The following is an 11926-nucleotide window of genomic DNA, read 5'->3' on the forward strand; positions in this document are numbered from 1 at the left end:
CCCAAAGCCACAGCGATCGTACCACCAGAGCAGGGCAGTGCAGGATTGCACAGCTCAAAGATCACCAGATAATCCTGAGGGAAAAGAACAGATACGGCCTTGGAGCTCAGGGCAGCAACGACCCCAGGAGTGCAGATGGCTCTTCCAAGGCTCACAGGGAAGTAAACAGTGAAAAATATTATATTAAAAACAAAAAATAAAGAGTGACAATATTTCTAGAGGGGTGTTTTTCAAAGTTTCATGGGAGCCTTTGTTGGTCCTTAATCGCCCAGGTCCAGTGATGCTCATCAAGTGAGTTTCTTGTGTTGTCCATGCAGATGAAGACGCTGCGTCCTCAAAGCTTATTTAAAGCACTTTTGCACAGCCTCGGCAGGCACGTGGAAGCACAGCAGCAGCTGAAGTGTTTGGAAATAGCAGCAGCAGCCCAAAGCAAGTCAGTCTCTAGAGCAGCCCCCTTCGGGCTAAAACTCAGCCGACTGCATCGCTCTAGATCTGCTCAGTTTGGGGAAAACAAGCATCCAAAAAGGGGCCTCTTACCCAATGAGTTATGCCTCCTCACAGCTGCACAACAGAGCAGGGAGAAATTTAAGTGCTCAGATGCTCTGAAAATACCCTGTTTAAAGTGCATGTATCACTTAATGGTTAGATTTGCTAAATGAGCCAAGATACTGAAATGGCTGTTAATCTCAGGGGGATTAGCATGGTTTTAGTGGTGCATTTCACAGGGGCTAAACTGAAACTGTCATCTGTGAATATAAAACTTCAGTAATCGAGCGCTGGGTTCAGGTCTGCAGCAAATATGCTTTTGAGGACTACAGCTTCTTAGCCTGTTCAGTTCATTTCATTTATTACCTGGTGGCCTTTGACTCCATATGAACAAGCAGGGTCCTGCAAAGGCCTTGAAATGCACTTCTCATTTCATACTCCAGGCTGTAGGTTTCCAGGACAGAACCAACACTCAGATTTAGGCAAGGAAAGTACCACCCAGGACAAAAATAATTTTGCAGAGCTGCTCTAACACAGAACTGAAAACTATCACAGACTATCAAAGAGTAGATGGTATAAATTGGATGAAGCGGAGGAGTGGACACATGGCCTGTGGGTGAATTAAAGCATTCAAGCACAGAGCCGCTGTGGACAGGAGAAAGGGAAGAAGGGGCAAGGGAGGAGCTGTATCCTTGCAGATGGAGGTGGATGGAGGATGTGGATGGAGGAAGGTTATTCCCAATAGCAAAAGCTGCTCCTGAGATGGTTGTGCACAGGCAGCTCCGACTGCAGACTGATCAGGAGGTAACTATGGAGATGCCTAAAAGGGGCTTAAGCCAAAAGGAAGGAAGAGTCGGGACAGAAACGTCTCTGGTTGTTCCTAAGAGGCCGTAGGAAACAGCCTGTTCCCGAGTGGGGCTGCAGGCGGAGCGCACGGGGAGGGGAGATGGTGATGAGCAGAATGCTTAATACTGGATTTGTGTCATCCTCATACCCATGAGAAAGACGGCCCACACACCTGTCAATAACGAGGCCATTATAATAATTGATTTGCTACCGAGCAGGGGAGTCAGCTTTGAAATGTTCTGTGTCTCAGCTGACACCCTACATTTCGGAGGTGGGTTAGTGAACTGCAGAGCGTGGAACAGCATGGCCAGAAAAAGCGACTGGAGCAGAGCTGTGAGTGCAGGAGAGCTCAGCGCAGAGCATGACTCAGTTCCCAGCAGGGGATGGGGTTGGGAACTTCAGGAGAGAGAAACAATAAGGTTAAAACTGGAGCTGGCTGACATTTAAAAACATGGTTTTTTCAGCCACAATGAATCTGTGTGGAATATGTTTTTGTTGTTGATGATATTTAACAGCTTTTGACAGGAGAAAAAAAGCTTTTTAATTGTTTTTAAGAAAGATATTTCATTTTTACTGGGGTAGGTACCTCTCTCTTCCTCTGCTTCCTGTTTGGTGTTTGTCACACGCCCTCGTGCAGTTCAGGGAGGGGAAAAACACATAAACCAACCAGGAAGCCTTCGTCTTTTCTTTCATATCATCCAGCCAGTTCAAATTCCCTGGGTCCCAAATTGCACAAGACCAGGCGACCTCTCCTCTGAGAGGACTGAGATTGGTGAGCTGGAGCTCGCAGCTTCAGCCTCCACAGCCGGCCCAGACACTGAACCATTAAACCTGTTGTCAACGGTGGCCCAACACCCAGACAAAATCATTTCTACAAGCATCCAGAAGCTACTCTGCATTTGTTTCATGCCCTGAGGCCCTTCCAGGTCACATCTTGGTCATACCCAGACAAACCCTGCAACACACAAGGTAACCCATCCTCAGGGTCTCTGCTTGGCCACCTCAGCAAGGGCTGTCCCCGTCCTGGCTGCTGGCAGCCCCTGTCCAGATGGTTCGTTATGCAGCACAGTCGGTGGGATGTGCAATGGCTGATGTTGCCCACCTCATCCCAGATGTCTACATAAAAGTCGAGATGTCTCAATCAGCTGAAAATGCTCTGTTCAGGAGACCTGCATGCAAAGCGGTCAGCCAAAACACATTGAGAAGCCCTGTCCTACTTTGGAGCTGGGCTCTAGCAATCAGATTCTTTGCTGTTACTTTTACTAATTACTTATTTTACCACGCTGCCTAAGCAATGCAGAATCGAGTGGGTTGGGTGCAGCTCAGCTCCCACGCAGTTCTCAGGCTACAGCTCCAACACCCCTGCACCGACCGCAGTGGATGGTTACGTCTGGATTAATGGATACAGCCACATTCACTGCGTCAGGAAAAAACATAGCTAAAAGTGGGTGTAAATGGTAGTAAAGCTTACTGTGGTTACAGATGAAGAACAACATTTGTTGCTGTGGCGCTGGGATGGCAATGCAGGTCTCAGTCCTCGTACGTCAGATTGATGGGGACACTGCAGTGTACCAGCACATCCCTTTGGAGTCACCACACAATTTCTCTGCTTACACCCTCCAGACGCCTCACACAGCCCAACTGAGCACTCCTACAGGCTCATCACTCCACTCCTCCCACTCCACCCCGCAGCAGCGGTCAGCAACGTCTGACTCAGAACCAGCCTTTGCTGGTTGAAGGTCATGAAAATCCCATCCAGCAGTGACTGCTGGTAATTGCAGCACCGCATTGGGCACAAGCACAAGGCAGCCCCTCTGCGGGTAGGAGCAGGAGCCTCCCCACCACAGTCAGTCTCACTGCTTTGACAAACTCCAATGCTGCAGCAGCATCGCCCTCCCATATTTCCGTCTCTGTGACAGGTTTTCTTCATGTATAAAACTGGGATAAATCCACTTCTTTTCCTGGCTTGGTGGATTCTTGCAGAGTTAGTTCTCATACATGGACAAGGTCATAAAGTGAAGCCATCATATGGTAATGCTGTTCATCCCCAGGATTTTGAATTTCTCTAGCTGAGCTTTTGCACTGGTAATTCTCGCTGATTCACCAAACAAGGCAGCAGAAACGACCGTGTGTGCTTTCCTGACCAGGCACAGGTAGAGAGCAGAGCAACAGCAAATGCTTCAGGGAATGGTTCAGAAGCAGACAAGGGAATCAAGAGCATGCATAAAACTTACAGAAAATAGCTGTACTGGGAAATCACAGCCTGCCTGCGAGTGCTGTGCAGGAAGAAACAGCAGCTCAGTCTCCCAGACCGACTGCTCCATAGGAAGTGGTTCCGCATCTCTCTGTGTCACCACACAGCAGAACTCGTGTGTTTGCTGTGCAGACCACAGCCTGGCACCTGCCCTCCACCAACTCAGCATTAATTTGAACAAATACAACCATGAAGAGAAATTCTAGACATAGCTCGTGAGCTCAGGCGCTAGCACATCTCTGTCCACACATGAAGCATCAGCTTCGTTAGTGACTGAGGCGGGACAATTCGGAGCCATTCCAGCAGGAGCGTGCAGCGATGCCAGGATGCACAAACGAGGACCGGCATCGCTCAGCTCCCTCCACATCTGCCACATCCAAGCGTGCAGCCGACATCGCGGCTGTCAGCGCAAGGACGTGAGCAGAGACGTGCGTTCTTCCAGGAGCCTTCACTTATCAAACAGGACCATGGGATGGGTTTGTGACAGGCTTTATCCCCAAAAGACTAATGCAAGAGATTTGTCCCCGGAGACCCCTGGAGCAAGAGGAACAAGAAGGAACAGCTTCAGTAAGAAAGCTAATTGCACCACACAGCAGTGTTATTGTCATCTGATGGCTTCTGAGCAATTTTCATTTGCCAGCAAGCAACATATCTCTCAATTAATGCTGCAAGCTGGTAGCACAGAGAAGGGACAGGGCACATCCCTGGCCCTTCCCCACCTGGAGCAACAGCACTGCCTGCACTCACATTTAACTCCATCTCCTCCCCTTACTGCATGTGGACCTGCTCATGTCCCACGGTCAGCGCTTCCCTTGGGTTTCGTTCCACGGGGGAGAACGAAAGGCATATGCTTTACAAATTTGCTTAGCTTTCTTGAGTTTTCTTACAAAAGTTTTGTGGTCGTCGTGCCCATTCCCACCTCCCCACTTTTCCACCATCTTTCCTGTGTGAACACTATGTGAAGCAGTTACCTTCATTTTCTGTAGCTAATCACAGGCCTCCACACCATTAATTAGTGTTCATATATCAGGCCTAATAAGTCAGCATGTGACACTAGATCAAATTCCGTTAATTTCTCCATCCCCCAAATACCTTATAGCTATTAATTAGGGGTGTGAGCAGTGTGAAAGCTGCTGTAAAAGTGAGATCTGGAAGCACCGACAGATAAATCAGAGACAGATGCTCCTCACACCTCACTGTCAGTGAAACACAGAGTCTTATTTTATAAGAGAGAACAGCAACCTCTCTATTAATGATGCAGAAAAACACGAGGCTCTTTTCTTGAGAAGATGCTTATCAAGTAAATTATTAACATTTATTACACCCCATAATACTTCTAACTCTAACAAACTACTCCAGATTCCCCCTACAATTGGTACGGCACCTCTTTGATCATGCATCCCTGGAGCTCCAAAATCTGTCACAGCATTAAGAATACAAAAACAGCGTACGTAGGGATTTCTTTTATTATTATTTCAAGAGGCAAACTTGAGGTGCAAAGGGAGCTTTGTCCATTGGCTGGAGCAGCAGCCTGGGAACTTCAGCACGGAGGAAGCTTTGAGCCTCAGCCAAGGCGCAGTAACTGCACGTAACGTATTTCAGTCGAGGAAAAGCTTTCCATAAGGTCAGCTCTTGCAGAGATCAAGGTCTGGCTGTCACCCTTACTGGGTAGATGGATAACTAAAAGAAAAAGGTGTTAGAAATAAGCAGGGCATCTCCAGAGGATAAAAATATCAAATGGCGTCCAAAAAAAGCTAAAATGTCAAGCAAAGGAATAAAGTGGGACTTGTCCAATGCTACAAAAACAGTGAAGTTTTTGCAAAGAAAGCCATTCTTTCCTGTAGAACGCAGCAAACACCAGAAAGGGAATGGTTTATGTAAAAAGGAAACATCAATACAATGGCAACTGAGTAAAAGTGGCAACAAATACCTACAGGCTGGAAATCAGAAGATGTTTTCTAAGTAGAAGAATTAAGCTCTAAAATAAAGCCCGGTAGGAGTGAGAGCTTCACTAAGCTTAAGCCAGAGCTTTGTTAAGTTTGAGATGCAAATGTACAAAAAGAAGTTTGCCATAGGAGGGGACCGGTCTCGGAGCTCCGGGGCCATCCTGACCACCCCACATTTCCCTCTGCAAGTTCCGCATATTGTGACTCCTGTCTCAAAGTCCTGTGCTTAATCAGCCAGGAGATCTGTGACGAGCAGAGGAGCCGAGATCCATTACACTCCATATTCTGTGCATTGTTCTATAAATAGAGCGAACATCGTGTTCTGCAGCGTCGAAGATTAAACGATGGAGTGCATTTGAGATGATGTGCTGTTGCTTTAATGGTGCCAAGGGTAAGGTAGGATTAAAAGGAGAGCCACAGAGGAGGGGAGGGGAATCTTTCATCTCTGGAAAGTAATGAAGAGGCCCAAAATAAGATCAAGGTCTGACTGTAAGTGGTTCTATCAAATTATATAGGAATATAATGAGTTCTACACTATCTCATTTCCATACGCAGCTCTACAACATCTCACCCAAAGCAAAAGTGACAGAATATTTAAGCTTGGCTCAAAAGCTGTTTAATGTAAAGATTTGAGAGGAAGGAAAGTCACAACGTGCATACTTACTTTTTTTAGGAAAAAGGTTAAAATGACAGAAAGATGATCTGCAGAAACGAACTTTTCTAACAGTGCCGTAACTGCGCTGCCCATTCAACAGCCAGAAGAAACCACGGCCAGAATAACAACGACTTGTACTTATTATATGGGCCATTTGCTTTTTAAACAGCCATTATTTCACTCGGTGTTCAAACACGTGTAATAACTCGAGTCCTGATTTGCAGCCCAGTCTTTGTCCAGGCTTTGCTGGGGATGGCGGAGCAGCTGCCCAGAGCCCTAAGCAGGACAGATGAGCAGCATCACCTTGGTGTATTGAGGAAAGCGCCCCACAGACAGCAGATCCCTTTAATTCCTTGTCCACTCTATTATTTTTCAATGCTTTTTTAAAAAATGAAGACTTTTCCATTTGCTGCTTGGCAAAGGAAAGCTACCACAACAGCCCGGGGAGCTGAGCGATTTCCCACCAGATGAAGATTTCATCCATTCCCTCTCCATTACATATGTGCTCCAAGTTCCCAGTTGTAAGTACAAAGTGAAATCTCTGCTCAATTCCTTTCTGAATTTTATGCTAAAATTAACCAAAGGTACCACAAATGACATCATTTTCGGAAGGTGAAAACATAACTACAAAAAAATACTTATTTATCATTGCATACTCTAAGCCCTGTTAAGGCTGCAGAAACTCCTGTCGAGTGTACAATCTGCTGCTTGTCTTTTCCACAGCCTGAAATCCACCACATTCTTTCCACCTAGAATTTAAGTCCAGACCCAAACTAGCAACAAGTGCAGACAAATACAAGAAAATCAAGCACTGACTGAATGGCTGTGGTATTTTTACCTTGAAAATAAAACTCGGCTCAGAAGTACTCAATTACTTTTGAGAACAGCTTCATTTCAGCCTTAAAAGACCAGCGGTACATCCCTCTGCACCCCTGCAGCAGTCACCAATAGGTCTATTCATATTCAAACTGCTAATTGTTGAGGAATTAAGATGTGAAGCTCTGTTAATTGCCTGCTGTAGCTGCATTTTCCACCAGGAATGCTCTTAGTGAGGCTGTAGGATATAAGGTTGGACATGAACTGGAGCATCTCTCCTACAGGAGACTGGGAGAGCTGGGGCTGTTTAGCTTGGAGAAGGCTCAGAGGGATCCTATTCTTATGATCCTATTGATGAACATAAACACCTGAAGGGAGGGTGCAGCCCCCGACACACGTGTGCTCCACTCATCTCCCCGCTCAAGGGCGGAGGATCTGGAAAGCTGAAGACGTCTGGCAAATATGAAATTATGTCATGGGTTGTAACTTAATAGTTTATTTTATCACACAGATCAAGAGTGAACATTATCTCCATAAGAACTAGATGAAAATCATTAATAAATAATAATTAGCTGTTTCCTGGGCCTGCCATCTGGTAAGCAGTTTTCCTTGCCAGCAACTCCTGCTCCTTGCGCTTCTCCAAAGCAGCTGAAAGATGAAGATGGGCTACTCCTTATCCCTTGTCCATCCCTGTGGGAAACGTGGATAGCCAGGATGGGGACAGCGACCGCCACCTCCCCACACAGGGCTTCACTGCCCCTCAGCTTAGCAGAGTTTCTCAAAACGCAGCAAGGAGCCAGCAGTTACCGAGAGCTGCCTCCACCCCGCGCTCAGAAACACGTGGGCTCCAAGATAACCAAATTAATCATTCTAACCTGTAAGTGGCTGTCATTAGTATTATTATTTTCATCATATAAATTATCTTCCAGATTAGGTCATATGCATTTTGAGATCCTGTGGTTTCCTAGCAACTCCTCTCACCGCTCTACATGCAGACACAGTGTGCCGCTTTCTTTTCCCTTTTTAGCCTCTCCGTGCAGGGGTTATATTCAGTAACGGTGATCTCAGGCCTGGTCCTAATGACCTTTAGTCTGCCACAGCTGTGGGATGAGACGCAGAAAACTTGAATTTCCCCCTGAAATGCACTTAAACCCCTTGTGCAGTCAGACAGGATCAGGGTACTACACCCATGTAAACATACAACACGTACCTAAACATCAGGTGAAGCTGGAGTCACTTGAGAGCTGTGCTTTCCAAATAATGCACATTTACACACAGACTTTCACAGAAAACACGAGCTATGGTTTCAGAGTTGTTTCTAGTCCAATGAGTGAAACTGTCTGGAGGGCCAAACCAATTTTAGGCACCCATTTTAATTAACTTCTCTAGCTGAGTTAATCAAGATATCTACCGAATTTAATCACGATGGGGGCACAGAGTTAGGCAGTGTGACTATCCTAGGCAGTCTTTTGTGTCAGGAGAATAGGATTAACTTCTGTCCTGCCCCACTGACATTTTTTAAAATAACAACGTCTGTTCTAAACTACAAAAGCTATGGGGCTTAATTATTTAGATAGCTAGTGGCCCTGTTTCAGGGAAGAAAAGAGAACAGACCTCAGAAACGAACCATCTCCAGTCCATGTGGAGTACAGCTATTAATATTTGATCCCCGCTAGCCTGGAGGCAAAGGAATAATGTTCATTACAAGAGCCTAGGACCGAATCCACTGAAACCACTGCCTGAGCCCAAGAGGGGGATGAAGCCTTTGCTGGTGTTGGTGAGGGGGTGACTGGGGGGCTCTGGTAGCCCCTGCAGCAAAGAGGGGAGTACACATGGAGTCTGCTGGGGTTTTGTCAGGCACACATGGAGTCTGCTGGGGTGGCCATCAGAGCCCCACTGAAGACACCATCCCTGGACCCCATATCCAGTCCTGATTACAGAAGAAAGAAAAATCATTGCAAAAAGTAAGGCACAGAGACGCAAAGGCACATACTTGCAAATGGGAGAAGTAATTTAATGGAAATGTAATTACCAGGAACAGAGAGACAATGCCACGTAACTGGGAAATGGAGAGTCCTTCACCCCTTATCCCCTGATCTCCCCAGACTCATCTCCAGTAGCAGTGGTCTCTGGAGCTTTTGTTCCAGATCTTCTCAGTCCAGTCTTGCTCAGGGCCTAAAGCACACGGCACTCTGGGGAAAGCCCTCAGAAAAACTGAAGAGCCAATTTCATTTTCCCGTCACGTTCTCAGTCTACATCTTGCAAACACAGCTCATCCCTCCTTCACAGCGGGACCAGGGATCCCGAGATCCCTCGGCCCCAGTACAGAGCAAGTTTCATAGAGATTTCACTACCATACATGGGCTGGGAGTCTTAAGGTTAAAATGGATGAAATCTAGATGAAGTCTAGAAAATAAAGTCAATTTGGGATGTCCCCATTCTGGGGTGTCAAAGGAAGACCTATTTTTTCAGACTGGTCACAGTCTGTGTCACCTAATTAAAGCTGCAGACCAGCATCCTGTGCAGGTCTTTGCCTGAGAAATTGTCTGCTTAAGCAGAAGCTCTTAAGGTTAAACAAATCTTTCAAATGTTGAGGGCCAGAGCTGCTCATGCGTGTATGGTAATAGAGCTCCTGGAATTACTGTGCTCTCTGGACCCACTGCAGATATTTGCCTCTTGGCTTTACTCTTCCAACAGTGTATGCCCATTAGCACCTCTAATTAGAAAGGAAAATCACGAGTTCCATGTTATTTAAAAGATTATGCAGCATTTTAAACTACAGCACAATGTAATTATTTTTTAATAGCCAGAGCTATTTCATGTATTTACTTTTAATGGTGTTTGAGTCATAAATTAACAGTAGAAAAGAAAAAGGCAAATCAGCACTTGACAGAGAAGCAGGCAGCAATTGAAAGGGAAAACTGAAATGCTAAAAGGTGTGTGATCAAAAAAGAAGAGGGCCTTGTTAGCTTTTCATGTTTGCTTTATTCTGGATGGCTTTTTACCATCTAACTCATCCCCTGGAGGTCAAGAAGGTCAGGGATAAATAAAAATGAGGGGAGCTGAACGTCTGTGCTGTTGCAGTGACTTCTGTCAGTTGGACAAGAGATGTGTGTTTTTGGACAGTCTTACACTGTCAGACCCCAGAGTCACTGAACTGGCGCTGCCACTGCAGGGGACAGTGCACAGCCCCGACCGGGTGTCACCACGGCCACTGTGTGCAGGCAGAGCCGGGGACAGCGCAGGGGACAAAGCACGGAGCTGAAGGGGAGGGTTAACCAACCAAGCACCCCAGGTAGAGATGAGCCATGGACGCAGAGCATGGGCACACCACTCGATCACACACGGTCACCCGTGCCAGGAACACGTCCATGACAAGAGTCTGCAGCTGCAGTGCATCTCAGCCCAAAAACTTACTTAACTTTTGAAAGGATGAACAAACCCACAGTACCCCACTTCTCATCTCTGGCAGTGCCATTAATGCTCTGCTCTGCAGAGATACAGCACCTCGTCCTCTCTGTGCACCCCTTGTATTGCACCCCCAGGCTTTATCAGGTACAGCGAGAACCCAAAATTCTCTTCTCCAGGCACTGCCAGCACAGGACCAGTCCCTGGTGTGCCACGGCGTAACTTCCTCTTGTTTGCCCTCTCCACAGAAAGCCCGGCTCGCGAGGATCCGAGTGGCCAAGACGGGCAGCTCCAACGCGTACCTGCACAGCAAGCGCAACGGCCTCCTGAACGAAGCCCTCGAGCTGACGGTGAGTGCGGAGATGCCGTCTGCTTCCACAGGGTCTGAGAAGTCCCTGTTCCCACTGCACCCCCCAGGCTCCCTCCCTTTCCCTCCCCATTGCCACCCAATTGCTCATGATCCACAGCCCCACAGGTGGAATGGCGTTACGCTATGACCACACACTGTAAGTGCCTGTGGAGCAACAGCTGGAATCCAGCTGCAAGATTGAATATGAGGAAAAGGCTCCCTTGAGCTCCTCCTGGAGTGAGGAAAGGACCTGACCTTCCTCAAAGTGCTGTGCTGATTTACACCACCCAGGGTCTGCCCATATGAGAAACATCCATTCATTTTCAACATACAGACATTTATTGTCAAGAGTCTCTCTCTAATACTGGCCATGCCCATCAGGACAGGAAAATATTCCCTAGCTGCTGTTTCAGGCCATTTGGTGGTGGGTTTATTTTTAAATAAAGGCATCTGGAGGGTGATGATAGCTATTCATGAGAAGAAAAGTTCTCAGTGCGTCAGATTGCTCAGCAGAATCAGCGAAAATGAGAGGAGACTATCACATTAAGCCTGACCAACACCATAGAAGGTATTAGCACATTTCATGGATTTCATTTCAAATAAATCAGCCTTTCATGCATGTGGGGAGCAAAGAGCAAGACGAAGAATGCTTAATTGAGCACCAGAGCCGCCCAGCACTTGTTCGTGCATCTTTATGAGGGGCCTAATCCTTCAAATGTCTACTGCTTCCGTGGCACGCTCCCTTACGTTTGTAAAATCAAAGCTGAAAACCTCTTCAGCCTGTGGTGAAAGCTGCCCACCAGGACCCAAGCCCATCACTACCCAAGCTGAGTGGGCACAGCACGCAGAGGGACATTGCTCAGTGCCTTGTTTTGCACCTAGGATGCTCCTCAGTGCAGACCGAGATAGAGGAATCTGGCTCTTTACGGCGGTGTTTAAGCTGACTGCACAACAGCACTTCAGAAAGCACAGATCTGGGAGGCAGGATGCCCACAGCAGGTCCTGTTCTCTCTTCCAAAACAAGTCTGATCTTTCTGACTGCACATCCAACGCTGTCTCCTGCTTTGCAAATGGCAGCGGCACTCGGAAAATCTGTTTCTTGAGCCATATGTTGCTGTGAGCAGTTCAAGAGAAGTTTCTTTATCAAGAACATGAAAGCTCAGGAA

At 46.9% G+C, this 11926-nt stretch overlaps 1 protein-coding gene across 1 annotated transcript in view; it reads left to right on the forward strand.

Annotated features, from left to right (window-relative positions):
• Positions 1-11926, forward strand: part of LOC104546936 (potassium voltage-gated channel subfamily D member 3-like) — a gene marked incomplete at its 5' end in the record, with an annotated part of 26245 nt that overhangs the window by 3193 nt on the left and 11126 nt on the right. The window contains one exon of the mRNA XM_010192448.1: positions 10660-10761. Coding sequence (XP_010190750.1) covers positions 10660-10761 — 102 coding nt within the window. The remainder of the gene's footprint in view (positions 1-10659; positions 10762-11926) is intronic.

This window comes from Mesitornis unicolor, unplaced genomic scaffold, assembly GCF_000695765.1.
Source record: "Mesitornis unicolor isolate BGI_N332 unplaced genomic scaffold, ASM69576v1 scaffold17599, whole genome shotgun sequence".
Lineage (NCBI taxonomy): Eukaryota > Metazoa > Chordata > Aves > Mesitornithiformes > Mesitornithidae > Mesitornis > Mesitornis unicolor.